The sequence below is a fragment of the Schistocerca gregaria genome, chromosome X (genome assembly GCF_023897955.1).
Source record: "Schistocerca gregaria isolate iqSchGreg1 chromosome X, iqSchGreg1.2, whole genome shotgun sequence".
Classification (NCBI taxonomy): Eukaryota; Metazoa; Arthropoda; class Insecta; order Orthoptera; family Acrididae; genus Schistocerca; species Schistocerca gregaria.
The window spans coordinates 771,019,202-771,035,618 of NC_064931.1; the positions used below are offsets into that span (position 1 = coordinate 771,019,202).

The 16,417-nt window shown below is 35.2% G+C and overlaps 1 protein-coding gene across 3 annotated transcripts in view; it reads right to left on the bottom strand.

Moving 5' to 3' along the window:
* LOC126297836 (cyclin-dependent kinase 17-like) overlaps positions 1 to 16,417 on the bottom strand; it is a 162,309-nt gene that overhangs the window by 60,058 nt on the left and 85,834 nt on the right. For all 3 annotated transcript variants that reach the window (XM_049989087.1, XM_049989086.1, XM_049989088.1), the window contains 4 exons: positions 11,894 to 12,018; positions 4,961 to 5,143; positions 2,692 to 2,842; positions 36 to 157 (listed from right to left, as the gene is read on the bottom strand). In XM_049989087.1, coding sequence (XP_049845044.1) covers positions 36 to 157; positions 2,692 to 2,842; positions 4,961 to 5,143; positions 11,894 to 12,018 — 581 coding nt within the window. The remainder of the gene's footprint in view (positions 1 to 35; positions 158 to 2,691; positions 2,843 to 4,960; positions 5,144 to 11,893; positions 12,019 to 16,417) is intronic.

The following is a 16,417-nucleotide window of genomic DNA, read 5'->3' on the forward strand; positions in this document are numbered from 1 at the left end:
CTAATTAAATGTAATAAAGTATTAACATTCCATACCTTTACATTGTTCATGCTGAGAATGTTGCAGCACTCATCCATGTATTGCTTCAAATCCTTTTCTAAATACTCAAACACTAAGGTGAGAGACTTCTCAGTATGAACTATGTCATGTAATGTCACTGGAACAAATGTCATTATCTGAGAAACATGTACACAAAAAATTAGCACAAAACATTATGTTAGAATAGAATACAATCTTTGTTGTCACATGACATGTAGTATCTTTGTCATGCAACATATCATATACAATCACCTGACCGAAACACTGGTGACTTGTAAATGAACTGAGGAAAAAACAGTTCCAAAATATATGAGGTACTTCCAAAGCTACAACTGACTCTTTGTCTTCTCTTCCATTCTCAGTGCTGCAACTGCCAGCTTCCTATTCAGCTTGTATTCAGCTCACAAGAGTATAACACAGCTCATTTGCAACTATCTGGTGAATGAAAGCCTGAATCCCATCACCATAAACATCTCTCTGATGACTTTCCATTTTTCTTTAGGTAAGTCATTTTCTTTTAGAGCAACCAACCTTGAACCAAAGCAAACATTTCCAAAAAAAGTTCAGTGCAGTATTTTAAGACACCACACTCCTGGCAGCAACAAGCAAGTCTATAGTTTTCAAAATGTTCATATTTCCTCATGGACTAAATTACTCTCTCCACAACAACCACTTTGTATTTTGGTTTCATGCAATGAACTATGACCAGGTACAGAGGTGTAGGTGACTTGCGCAGTTAGCAGGAAAAACACAGCACTGCCATTGCTAAAAAAATTAAGTCACCTCTGTACTTGGAAGGGATCTTTCCGTCATAAGAACAACCATTCATTTGTTCCAGTCCTGGCATGTAAACTTTTAGGTAACACTGTAAAAATTTCTGTGGTTATTCAGGCATTGATATTGAAGTCATAAGTGCATGGGACTCCTTTCATGTTTTTAAAACATATCGTTTTAAACTTAACCATTATTAATGATGAGATAATTTCATGTCTATCAATTATAACACACAATTCTTATCGGTTTTTTGTTGTCCCCCCATCTCTACCCTTTTACCTCTGTCATATATTTTGCCAGTCGTCAATAGTAAGAAACCACAAACTCTCTGGTATGTTAAGAATTAAATTTTAAAAAAAAGCTGTAATTCATAAATAATTTCATAATAACTTTTACAGCAGTTTCACCAGAACCACAAGAAGTGCCCATCAAAATGTTGGAGTTTCTTAAAGGTAGTTTCATTAACCCTCGAAGGGGCATACTGTTGTTTTATAACATGAGCGGGTGCATAGTACACATTTACAGAACAGCTCCCTTTGTTACCAGTGTACACATGTATGAGCAAAATCACAGTTTAATCTTAGTTTAATTACAAAATGATAAAATAAACTTACATTACATAAACTAAATCACTGTATAATCAAACAATAATAAAATAAACTTTCATTATATCATTCCATTATTGCGTACACTTTATCTCATGCTAATGACCCACTCGACACATTAAACAGCACAGTTGCATAAGATCCCACCCAACTGCCTCATTGTGGGACTGTGTTGCAAGCTTGGAATCTGGGTAATTTTCTCGTACAGATCATAAATTTTTTCTCACTTAGCTTGCTGTTTATTTTGTATTACTGCTGCCAACTTGGACACATAACAGCACAACTTATCACTGTGTTAGCTGAAGCAATAATGAAGGAAAAGCTCTGAGCTCACAGTTGTAAAATAACAATGGAACGGTGTAAGACAATGTTTTTTATTGTTAGCACACTTGATATATGGATGCGCACGCTCGAGGGTTAATATTAGGTTTAACTGTATTTGGCCACTGTGCCATGAAGTGCATAACTCTACACAGAATCCTGCATTTTGAGGATTTATAGGCCTCAACGATGGTAAGAGAATTTTTTACACTGTCATACAAATGAAACAGAAACAATAACTTCATAGCAGCTTGAATGGCCTCATATCTTTTGACTCAAAACAATTTTCCATTTAGTATGTAAGATAAGAACATTTTAATAGCAGCTTTTCCAACAGACAATTATGGTTATTATTCACATTGGTTAATATTTGTTGGACTACTATAATATTTAATGATTTTGTTTGCTACTGTGAGTTTTCATAAAGAAAAGCTTTGAGAAGAACTTTTTATTTCCACAGGTCATTAATTTTGTGAACTATTTATTCTACTGATCTGCTTGCTCACATGAAAATAAAACATTTGTTACCTAATTGTTTGCATTGCATACTACTGTCAAATAAGTGAATTTCCAAAGTTCTTATGGAAGGTCATTACAGCTCCTCGACTATTAAATTAGTGAATAATGGGTGAATGCTTACAGAAGTCAAATAAATGAATTGCAAAAACAAAATTACAAATTCAAGTCCATTGCATTACATGTGTATTGGTTAACTCACAATGAATATGTATCCTGAAAGCTATCAATGACATGTGATGTACTGACTTGCTTTCACCCAAATGATCATATGTCACTGTTTCTTTTTACTAAACTCATATGATATAGGACTGAAACAACTTAATACTTTTTTTAGTATATCATAAAAATATGTTAAAATATTAACTATTCAAATTTAAAAAAATTAATGATGGAATCAGTATTTCAAGTACACAACATCAGAAAATAATGTTACCTATGTTGGCATGTCTGAGCTCCCTAAGTAAAGAAACCTCTCTTATTGCTGTGCATGGAGCGCCTTCTTCATGTTCAAGGCGAATTTCTTTTAAGGCAACAAGGTTATCAGTCAGCCTTGATTTTCCTTTGAAAACAGTTGCATATGTGCCCTGCAAGGCAGAAAATATTCACAAAAAATTAACTGAAATTGGAAATAACAACACTTACCAATCTGAAACATTAATCTCTCAGAAAAATGACAACTGCAAACCTAGACTAGAAATGAAGACACAAGATTTGGAGAAAAGGTAAGGGGTGGTAAGTAGAGCTATCTGAACAATATTTACACCACCGTTACTAGAATACAAAGTAAAGATCACAGTAGCAAGCTGCAACAATGATGTCGCATGTGAACCTGCCACCATCCAGTAACCAACCATTGCCATAATTTATTGTGTTGTCATTGTGTTTTGAGGGGTTCTGAGAAAATGTTACGAATTGCTTACGGCGAAAAATAACAATTTTTTGTGCAATCACGAATTATACTAATCCCTGCAGAAGAAGAGAAACATTTATAAAACAAATGGATAAATGCCAGTAAACATGCCAATTTTTTCTCAGTTGCTAATGTGTGTGGCCATAACATTTTGCTGATTTAGATTAAGAAAGGTATTTGAAAAGTGAAGTGTTGAATCTGCTTCCAAAACACTAGCTGACCCCCTATGCTGTCCCAGCTCTATATCTTCCATTTTCCATGGTTGATTTAGAGGCAGCAATGAGCCTAACAGTGAGAGAAAAATTCACACACAAAAAATGAAGTTACCGTAAAATAGAAGAATAGATTTTACAAGTAAATATGTTACGAAGTAACAGAGAAATTGGTATTAAAGGAAACATTAACTATGAAAACAAATAGTGCTGTAAGTGTGTCAGAGCACATTTGTATCAAATGATTATACCTGGTGATCAAAAAGTCAGTATAAATTTGAAAACTTAATAAACCATGCAATAATGTAGATCGAGAGGTAAAAATTGACACACATGCTTGGAATGACATGGGGTTTTATTAGAGAGAGAGAGAGAGAGAGAGAGAGAGAGAGAGAGAGAGAGAGAGAGAGAGAGAGAAGAGTAAAAAAAAATAAAGTTCACAAAATGTCTGGCACATGGTGCTCGACAGCAAAACATGTGTGACTGCACGTGACAATCATGTATAATAGAAGCTGTAATGAGAGAGAGAATCAGATGTGCCAGCAGCAGCAGCATGTTGACGTTACCTGAAAAGGCGCTTTTAGTGAAGCTGTATTAACAGAACGGCGAATGTGCTAGTTCAGTGTTACGATCCTATCGCCATAGGAAGGGGATTTGAATGGGTTAAGGGCCGTTGACAAATGCAGCTGTGGCGAGAATGATTTCGAAGTTCGAAGCCATGGGTTGTTCAGACGATAGATCTCGTAGTAGCCGACAGAGCACAAGGTGCAATGCTGCTGAGACAGTTCAGGAAGAAATGGAGACTGTAGTGGGTTCGTCTATGTACGGGGAAGTCAGCGCTCATGCAGTCGCACGTCGCACCGGCATTCCATACACTACTATTTGGTTGGCACTGAGGCTTACCCTCCAATGCTATCAGTACAAAATCCATGGGATTTATATTACTAAGTACTTTGGAGATTTGGGAATTAGCCTGCATTGTGACTTCCTCAAAAGTAAAATAGGGAACAAAGTTGGTTAAATGTAATAAATCTAAATTCTGCGCAAATTCCTAACATTGAGTCCCATCAAATATTTTTTCTCATTTTAAGATTGAATTTTTTTAAGATTTGTGCCTTGTTAGTGACTCAAGAAATAAAATTAATTCCGTAACGCTCTATATCATATAAAATCCTGCTGCTATGGGTCAACAATTGTGATGGAGTTTAAAGTGTTATGACAGTCCAGTTTGGAGTTTAGGCATTATAATCTGAACGAATGATGGAACCAATGAAAGCATAGCAAACCACCCTTTCGAATCCTCCCTGCCATCATTAATATTATGCATTGTGGTTCTTTCATACCATTTTCTTTAAATTTGTTATTTTAACTTCTCATCCTTCTCTATATTCTGTGTAAAAGAATTTGCTCCTATATAGTCACAAAGTGAAGCTTGGAAAAAATTTAATGGCTGTGATAGTTATAATACCAAATGATCTTATGTGTATTTTATATTCTATGTACATTTTCACATAAAGCAACTCTAAATACATATAGCACAGCAAAAATTAAAATAATGCTATATTTTTTCTTATACATACCTGCCCAAGCTTATCTAACTTTGTATACGTTTCAATACGCCCAAATCCAATCTCTGAAAGTGATTGCCTTCTCGTAGCACGTGTGAGTGGACCCTCAATTGTAGGACTCACATTTTGCTTTGCAATAAATGATTCCGGTAGATGAAGATCAGCAGGTAACGACAGTCGCTTGTTAATGTCTTGCTGCAAAATAATCACACACAAATTGCATATAATACAATAAATGAAATTCCTGCAAGATTAAGTGCTGCTTTGTATGTATTGTTTCTAGTAGTACTGTTGACATATTATAGTTAGCAAAATAAATGCCAGATTCAAATATTTAGCAAGAAATAACACACCACAATTCTGAAAACACAAAATGTAAAAAACTTAACTAATTTCAGTATGTGCTATTTATAATGTCACAACAACCAGAGCTCATGCTTTTGTTTCCTCATGTATGACAAAAATTTTTGCTAACAATCACAATACTTTCCTTTCTTAAACTGAGGACATACAACCAAGCCTACTTCGTATTAGTAAACTAACCAGAAAAGCAGTACCTCATTACATCAACTCTGAGCACAGATGCTTATCACATAGAAATTAATATAAAGCTTTGAACGCTATAAAATTTTTAGGCTAAAATCTATCTACAAGCATTTAAATTATGTCCTTTATAACAAATAAATAAACAGAAAAAACTTTGTAAGTCATGGAGAAGCAAGCATATGTTTCTAGTAAACAGATAAATTGTATAGCCAGCTGGCTGTAGTAGAGAGTACTGCATAAGCCTCTTAGGTAGCAAGCCAGTAGCCATATCCACACACACTGCAAAATGCATAAATTTTTAACATATATGTCCATTCTTCATTTTAATCATTTTCAGTGGAGTTTGAAATTTTGCAACTGGGGTCACCAATGGCTTTACCAAGAATATTAAATGTTGCTTACAATGAGGTCTACTTCACGCCTTTCAAGCACTGATGACTATTTTTAAGCGGTTTTTTTATCTATGTCATGGTGGGCACATGCACGTGCATGTATGTATGTATTTGTTAACAATTGCTCCACTTGCCTCACATTCTCCCTCCTTTTTTAAAAAAAGCGCAAATTTGCGCCACAGGTCATTAGACAACTGAACTGGATAAATACAGTAGAGTCATTCCATGTCAATTCAACCAATTTAAGAAAATGTTCCGGCTGATAGTCTCAGATTTGGCTGAAATTTAGCACACCAATGCTACCAAGTGCGGAACACTCATGAACAAAATTTTAAGTTCCGCTGCCAACTAGTTCCAGAATTATGGCTTGCAAAAGAAGGTGGCATGACCCGGAAATTGCCACCCGCATCTGGAAATCTATCTTCAGACCCAACTTCAGGTCTTAATAACTTTGGAACTATTCCACACAGTCCAGTGAAATTTTTACAACCCAGTAACATCCACTTAGAGAACACACTATATGAATCAAAACACCAACAACATATTCCTGAGTGAAAATAAAAAATTCCAAAATGTGATAAAAAATGTAATACGTCAAAAGGTACATATTGTAGGTGCCCTCTATGCCAAATATAATTCACTCAAAAAGGGTATAAATTTTTTGTGATAAGCTTAATGTGGCCTAAACACACACAGAACTCATCTTGCCCATATCAGTCACACAAGCTAAGTTACATGCACACGAGAATACAAAAATTTGAAAAATTACCTAAAAAACATGGATTTTCAAAGTGTGGTAGCACAAAAGGGACAAGTGATATCCAATCCAAATTTCAAACACTGCATAAGTAGACCATAATATAATATGTGGCAAAATTTAAAGTTGTTATTGCAAGGCATTTGTCTACAATAAAAGTTGACAGAGATGTATTTGGTAACGTTTCTTTTAACACAATTTAGCAAGTAATAGTGATGATGCAGACAGCTTGTTTCAAATAAAGCTGCAGCAATTGTTGGGAACCATTAGGCAACAGAACGTTAAACAATGGTAGTTTTCAGAGACAGAATGAGTCATTGTTAGGCAGGAACAACAAAGGAAACAAGCAACAATTACAGGTTGCTCATGTTTTTAAGATTCTAGTTTGGACTGGTCAGTACTGTTGTGGAAAATCAGTATGGAGGCAGAAGAGTGTACTGGTGGTGCTTTTGTTCAAACAAGTTGCTGTATTGGTAGAGCACAAGCATCTGCATGTCATAAAACAACATGTGGAACAAAATGTGGCAATCGCTTTGTACTGTATGATCTGAATGAATCGGACCAAGATTTGTTGGTATAGAGATCCGGGATACACCATGTGGGCACAAGAAGTACAGTTCCAGGAAACTTTTGTGTTTTTTATCATCATATGAAACTGTTTCTGGATAAGTATTCTTTCCTACAAAGAAGTTGTTTTAATCCATTTAGGATTCATAAGAAGACAGTGAAGTGTCGCCTCAGAGAAATTGATATAATATCAGTATGGAAAGTGAATCAGTGCATGGGACTTAACATGAAACCAGGACAAAAGTTATGATCCACGTGTGTTACACTGCTAAAAAATGATAAATATTCTGATAATTTACATGACAGTGACGAAGAGTATCAGCCACCTACAACCACAGTGGATGAGCAATTAAATACTTCAGTGACTGCTCTTGGTTTGTCTCCCATGAAGACACACAAAGTTGGAAAAAGAGGCAGGCCCAGCTATGGTAGAAAAAAACTACAAGAAGCTCAAACACAATTAAAACACAAAATAGCTGACACACTAATGGTGGAAGAGGAAGAACTATCTGCTCCAAAGGAACATAAATCATGCCAGAAATGCTCTGATTTGGACAAAATTGTGCATGATTTGAAAGAAAAATGTGCCGTATCCACACGCCAGAAAAAAGTAGCTATTCTTACCCTTGCACCTTCCATTTGGTCTATTGACTACACTGCAAAGGAATTCAATGTTTCTACATATATGGTAAAGCAAGATAGGAAAATAAAAGCAACCCAAGGAGTGCTTCCACAACTTCAGCAGGCTCATGGTAAGCAAATGAGTTCAGAAATAAAGGTGCTAGTGTCGGAGCTTTATGAAAATAATGACTACAGCCGAATAATGCCTAGAAAAAAGACTATGTAACGGCAAAAATGGGACATCTACGTGTACAGATGCAAAAAAACACTGTTGCTATGCAACATATCAGAACTATATGTAGAATTCAAGGAAAAGTATCCCAATACCGAAGTAGGTTTATCATCTTTTTTCAATCTTCGGCCAAAATGGGTTGTGCCTGTAAGTTTAAGGGGCACACATAATGTTTGTGTATGTGAGACCCATCAAAATTCTAAGCTGATGTTTGCTGCAATAAAGGATTCTGGTCTGCATTACAAAGGTGCAATGAAGTTGCTAGTGTGTAACATCCATTCCTACCAGTGCATGATACATAGGTGTGAAAAGTGTCCTGGTAAGGCAAATCTTGCAGAACACATGAATAACAAACTGTATGGTGAACTCCTTATGGATGACGATGAACTTGTATCTGATACACAATGGACACACATCGATTGCACAAGTCTTGAAACAAAGCAAAGTACAGTGGAAGATTTTTTCTGAAATGTGTTGTCAAAAAACAGACAAACTGACCACACACTGCTTCACAGCAACAGCACAATCGGCTTATCTCCAGTTTTGGAAGGATAATTTGACATAAGATGAAATTATAGTAATACTAGACTTTTCTGAAAATTATGCATTTACAGTTCAAGATGCCATCCAAGGATATCATTGGGACAACAGTCAAGCAACTCTCTAGCCATTTGCTATTTACTATAGAGGTGAATCGGGTGATGTGTCTGTCATGAACCTGTGCGTTTTTAGTGACTGTTTAATTCATGATGCCATTGCAGTTCATACCTGCATTCGCACTGTCATGGCATATGTGAAATACAAACTGCGTCACATACATTTTGAAAAATACTTCAGTGATGGAGCAGCTAGTCAGTAAAAAAAACTGTGAAAATCTCAAAAATTTATGCATGCGTTACCATGATTTTCAGATTCACGCAGAATGGAATTTTTTCACAAGTCATGGTAAAAATGTATGTGGTGGTATTGGTGCTACCATTAAGCGCACGGCATCACGAGCTAGTCTGCAGCACCCTACAGAAGGTCACATTCTAACACCTCTTCAATTATTTACCCGGGTACAGAAAAATCTCTCTGGCATACAATCATTCTATGTTTTGAAAGATGAGGTGAAATCAGTCAAAGAGTTGCTAAAAAGCAGACTAGAACACATTAAAACTGTTGCTGGCACAAGGAGCCATCATTACTTCTCTCCAGCAGACTCTGACAATGTGCATATGAGCGGACTGTCTGGTTATAACTATAGCTTCATGCACAACATGTGTCTTCACAGTGTATCTGACTTAGAATTCAGAAGCAAAAGCAGCAACATACAACCAGGTTGCTATGTTATTGCTGATTATGATGACAAACGGTACTTAGGATGTGTTGCAGAGTGCTGTGAAGCAGAAGGTGATGTATTTGTGAACTTCATGGCACCAGCAGGACCATTTCATTGGCCACGTTTGGCAGACAGGTGTTGGATTCCTTTTGAACATATTCTTATGACAGTTCCAGTTCCTACCACAGTGTCAGAAAGACAGTACAATTTGCCACTCAATGTAAAGAGTACAGTAGCTTAAGTGTGGGAGAACTTCTGTTCGAAGCACAATCAAATGGTTTTTTTAGCAGTTAAGGTGCAGTAAACATTAATTAAAGGCTGTGTCAATCTGTCTATATGTGTTTGCTTAGTGATTAAACAGTTGTGGGAGAGGATACGAGAGGCAGAACAGTTTACAATATGTTTTTACAAAATTGGGTTGTGGAACAATGGCCATGTCACCAAATACATCTGTCAACTTCCATTGTACACAAATTTCTTGCAATAACATGCTGAAATTTTGAGATATATATCATTATGGTCTACTTATGCAGTGTGTGAAATTTGGCTTGGATACCACTTGTCCCTTTTGTGCTACCACACTTCGAAAATCCATGGTTTTCAGGTAATTTTTCAAATTTTTGTATTCTCGTGTGCATGTAACTCTGCTTGTGTGACTGATATGGGCAAGATGAGTTCTGTGTGTGTTTAGGCCACATTAAGCTTATCACAAAAAATTTATACCCTTTTTGAGTGAATTATATTTGGCATAGAGGGCACCTACAATATGTCCCTTTTAACATTTTTTAAATCACATTTTGGTATTTTTTATTTTCCCTCAGAAATGTGTTGTTGGTGTTTTGATTCATGGAGTGTGTTCTCTAAATGGATGTTACTGGGATGTAAAAATTTCACTGGAGTGTGTGGAATAGTTTCAAAGTTATTATGATCTGAAGATGGGTCTGAAGATGGATTGCCAGATGCGGGTTGCAATTTCCGAGTCACACCACCTTCTGTCACAAGCCATAATTGTGGAACTAATTGGCAGGGGAAACTAATACTTTGTACACAAGTGTTCCACACATGGTAGAATTAGTGTACTGAATTTCAGTCAAATCTGAGACTATGAGCTGGAGCTGGTTGAACTGACATGGAATAGCCCAGTAATATTTACAGAATAACCATGCAATTACTGTTAGTAAAAGAAAGACTATTTCACCACAGAAAAGTTTTTATTAGCAATATGCCACAGAACGAACCCATGCTATGTGCCATATTTCTTCATCTGCTTCTCCACACAGTCACCATAAACATAAAATTGTACAATGCCAATTTAATAACTTATTCCCTTCCCTGTAGCCAACATTACAATCTCACTGTAAGAGAATGCAACTCAAAGTGCACTACACGAGCCTTTACACACAGAGGAAGAACTACCATATGCCATTAAACGAATGTGATAGGACTGAGTACATCTATACATACATATTCTGTGTTTTCCAAAAGCTCTTTATCTACGATATGCGAATTTGGCCCACATTTATAAAACAGTATACATGTAAGTTTGAGTTTAAACTGACTAATTTTTTATAAGACAAATGTTGTGCACTCTTCGCATTGCATACAGATATGTCTAAATCAACACTGCATGAGGCTACATATATATTAACTCGCAAGAACATAATTTGGATCTAGTAAACTTGAAAATGAACATTAGTGTCTCTCATATATCACGCTTCATACGCTAACAATGTTACTGTGATCAGTAAGTCAGGCTTTCACTGAAATTCAAAGGGCCATCAACACGTTCTCCTGGATGCATATTTGAAGTATTACAGCTGCTCCAATCTGCCGATATCAGTACAAGAACGATAAAAATTTAGCATTAGAGATTAGTATAAAAACAAATGTTTAAAGTGATGTTAAACTGACTCCAAGTCAACAAAAAATGGTGGGCAAAGTACTGCTTTTCTCTTTGGCAGTGTTAATCTCTGAGATAACAATGACAGCTCTGAATTAAACTACAATACAACTCTGAATTAAACTACAATACAACTCTGAATTAAACTACAATACAACTCTGAATTAAACTACAATACAACTCTGAATTAAACTACAATACAACTCTGAATTAAACTACAATACAACTCTGAATTAAACTACAATACAACTCTGAATTAAACTACAATTGGAACAATATCTTTCATCCTGGACCTTCCACTGAAGTTATTCCTACATTGACTTTCCATAATATTCTAGTAGTTAACGAAAGAAATTATATTTCGTGAATTCAGAAAGTCTTGAACTACATAATTCAATCTTTTCTATAAAATCTGTTCCCCAATGTGACAACAGGTTTAAAAAAAACCACTACATGAGACCTTATGTATGTACATATAAGTCTAATGATAATCATTCAGTAAAATCTAATGGCCACTTAATTAAATGATGAACATTTTTATACACTGATAAAGTAAGGCAGAAACACGTTCCTGACCTTCAAAATATACCTAAATAAACTTCTGCATACCTCACTCAGTCTCCGACATTTTGGACGAAGTTTCACAGGAGCTGGAGACATTACTTCATCTGAAGTTCCTGATGCCTCTTCTGATTCTCCATCAGATCCAAACCGTCGATTCTCATACACTACACCTTAAAACATAATTTTGGTACTGACTTAATGATGCAATTTATACATTTTTACAACTATAAATTTCATAGGGGTCAATCCAAATGAAGTGGTCCAATAAAAATTAAGTTGGTTGCTTGACCATTTTTAAGTGTTTTAACTTTTTATGTGTGATTACTCTATAATTGAGAAGTTCAAAACTTTTTTTTTAAAAAAATTACCTTTCACCTTTACTAAATGGCGGCCATTTTCATTCGTAAGCGCGCGATGATATTTTAGTTTAGAGACATTGGCAAAAATATGAATATCTCTGCACTGGGTTAAGTTACAACATTGCACGATTGTTTCTAGAAAAGTGTCCTCTACAACATTGTCTATTACACAAAATACCCTAAATTCAAAAATAACCAGTCAAAATTACCTGCAAAGTTTGAGTCCCAAAAATTACAAACAAGGAGTGATTTATGAGAGTCCATTTTTTCCTATAGTTAGATATCATACACTACTAGCCTCATATAGAGCAAGAACACTTACAAATGTTTCCTTTTTTTTGAGAATTTTTGAAATTTGAAAATTTTTATTTCTTGCAAAGTTTGGGGTTAATTATCTCAGGTGGGTCTGAATATAAAAATATGATTTTTGCACAGTTTGTACACCTATATGATAGCAACATGATGTAAAATTTCAACACTGATATCTGACTGTGAACGAAGATATGAATTTTTGAAAATGAGGAGATAATCCACATTACTCTACAAATGATCTTATGGCTGTTGCCTATTCATGTGCGACATGGGGGAATATAATCAATTATTATTGAAGTAAGGTACTAAATTATATGCAAAAAGTGGAAACATCACTGAAATTATCATTTATATTATTTTGACATGCTTAAAATAAATATTTTCAATTAACATCCTTCAAGATGCGACTGTTTCTAAACCTAGTGGTGAATGTTAAGAACACTTATTTCTTCAGGCAGCTTCTGTGGTATATAATAACACCTCCCAGTTGCCGTGGTAAGTTCAAGCACTGAAAGTTTCCTTAAAACATTTTTCATTGGTATCCAAACTTTGTCACTAGTAGATTTCTTGAACGATGTTCTTGGGCCATTAGGGTGGTAAAAATGCACAAAACATCATTGTTTTTTAAACTTATTCTTACAACCTCTGCAAGTCACCACTGTCCATCATACACACATGCCACTATGTCATTCCACGTTAAAGGCAGTAATGTCATTTTACTGACACAATGATACTCAAATTCTTGTCTCTGATGTTACATAGCATTGAACTAAGTTTTCTGCGAGTGTCAAGGAATTTGTGGAAATGCCTTGTTCCTTTTATTGCTAATATAGTTTTCAAACCTGGTTTGAAGTGTTGTTTTCAAATGCAGAACCACTTCTTCTTTCTTGATCAGAAAATAGGTAATGCCTTTAATATTATCCTTGCAAAAGACATACATGTCCCGTACTGTGAGAATTTGGTCTGCAGTTGGTCTTTGTAGGCTGACTTTACTTACTTCACCTTTTGTTGTACCTCCTACTCCATCACATGCATTTTTACCAAGGCAAAATGCAAAAAAGTGCCACTCAGCCTCCGACCCAAAGTCTACTTTGTGGTTGCACATATTTGAAAAATTCTTTTTGTTCTTATACTGACTACCACTTGCACCTGAAAAGTATATAAGTTTATTACATACTTTTGAACACATGTACAGCCAAAGTGTTGTGCTCCAAGCAGTTGCTTAGAATGCAAATTGAAGAACTGCAAACTTCATCTTTCTCATTTTTAAAGTAGAGAATAAATGGATGCACTGTTGCCTGGTCATTGACCCAGTGGTACCTTTGTATTGCATCCTGAATCACAAATGTAAAATTTTCTGCAAAATCAGCTAGCAATATGCATTCAGTTTCATGAAGTTGTGCTTTTTTGTCCTTCAAAAACTTACTTTGGATTTTAGAAACATAGTGGTGACTTTTGAGTTTTTGCAAGTTATCAATTAAAGATTCCAAGTACTCTTCCTGAGATTTACCATTGTTATCATTTCTGTCCTGTCAGTTGTGACGCACTGTTTGAAGGTCATACTGTCTAGCATTTCCTCATCATATTCGTGAAAATTCAATAACGGTTTCCTTACCAGGGCATTTATTACACAAATTCATCATGCAGTCATAACTGTTAGTGTCACAAACCATTAAATCTAGTAACTCTTTGTAGTTAAGATCACTGAGTTTTGCACCCGCATCATCAGTTTGAAATTTTGATGATATAAACAAACACATACAGAGTGTATCCCTGAGGATCCGGCCAAAATACACCGCTTAGGGCAGAGATCACAAAATTTTGACCTTCCAATTTTGCATTCACGATGCGAATTTTTGAAAGCTACATAAAGTTAATTTAAATTTGACAGCACTAGTCGTTTCTGCTTTGTTACTTTAATTCCATTTATAACAACTCTTTTGCTATCTTTGCAACCTGGGCACATTCTACTATTTTCCTCATCTTCAAAAAACTGCTGAATCTTTTTAATTGTTTCTTCACTTATACCTACTCCTTTCTTCTTTCCTAAAACTGGAAGAATACCTTGCTTTTTCACTAATTTTTGGGTTAGTTTAACCAAACGATGAGAAACGTTGAATTCATGAACTATTTCTTCTCTTGACCATGAGTCAGGGACCAAACTTAAAATTTTAACTTTCTCCTCTTTAGATGTCTCTGAACATTTAATTTTTAATTTCTTTATAAAGCTCAAATATTCAGTGTCAGATGATGCTGGTAGTAAGTTTTCTTCTTCTTCTTCTTTTTCAGAAATAATGTTGGTATCTGCATTATTAAAGCAGGATTCCAAGTCTTTTATAATTTTGTCTGAAATTTGTTGCGCCTTATTTTCAATAGCTGCTTTTCTTTTTCTGCTACTTAATTTTATTATTTTTGAAGCAGGAGATATATCTAACTTAGAACAAGCAAAATGCAATATGCTAACAGCTTCCTCATTAAGAACATAAATGTCATTAACAAGGTTGCATTATTCTGGTTCTGGATTCACAACAAATATTTTTGAGTAACAATTTGGGCACAGGGAATTTCTAGGAATCATATTATGTTTCACTTGGGAAGCTGTTTCACTCTCACATAACAAGGACAAATGTTCAAGTTTTATTTCCCTCGAACCTTTAGTAATATGCTTTTTATGAACTCTCTGTGGATCACAGCACTCTCTTCCAAAAATGTGGTTGTACTTCAGAATATATTTCTTCTCATGATACTCACACACTAATTTTACAGAAGAACTTACTCAAAATTTAAACAAAATTTGTCCAACTCCATCAAAGTCATTGACATTTTTCAAGTATTTTGAAACTGAATCATAAACTTTTGTGACACACTTCACTTGCTATCTGTCCAACAGAGCACTGTTCATCCCTGTTATTGCATTCCAGTTAATCTCTCAAAATTAATTACAAATTACACACAGAACAAAGAACATAACACATTCTCCACTCTTGATGAAGTATGTACATTCATTCTAACAGATGTTTCAGAACAGACTGACAACAACAATGCCACACCCAGCAATAACGTACTTCTTTATTGACAATAAACCTAAACGTAAATGGGCAATTTTATTACCATAGAACAAAATCAAAAGCTCCTATTGCTTAATAATGCATTATTAAAAATAAATAAACTAAATGAATATTGGGCGATAGTGTTAACTAAATATATGTCACAATTAAATTTTATTACAATGAAACAATAAACCATTTAAATACGCAACAGCCATAAGATCAGTTGTAGAGTAATGTGAATTATTTACTGTTGTTGTTGTTGTCTTCAGTCCTGAGACTGGTTTGATGCAGCTCTCCATGCTACTCTATCCTGTGCAAGCTGCTTCATCTCCCAGTACCTACTGCAACCTACATCCTTTTGAATCTGCTTAGTGTACTCATCTCTCGGTCTCCCTCTACGATTTTTACCCTCCACGCTGCCCTCCAACGCTAGATTTGTGATCCCTTGATGCCTCAAAACATGTCCTACCAACCGATCCCTTCTTCTAGTCAAGTTGTGCCACAAACTTCTCTTCTCCCCAATCCTATTCAATACCTCCTCATTAGTTACGTGATCTATCCACCTTATCTTCAGTATTCTTCTTTAAAAAATTCATATATTTGTTCATAGTCAGATACCAATGTTGAAATTTTTACAATATGTTGCTATCATATAGGTGTATAAACTGTGCAAAAATCATATTCTTATATTCAGTCCCACCTTGGATAACTAATCCCAAACTTTAAAAATTTTCATTTTTTGTAAATTCCAAAAATTCTTAAAAAAATTAAGGAAACATTTGTAAATGTTCTTGCTCTATATGAGGCTAGTAGTGTATGATATCTAACTATGGGGAAAAACAGACTCT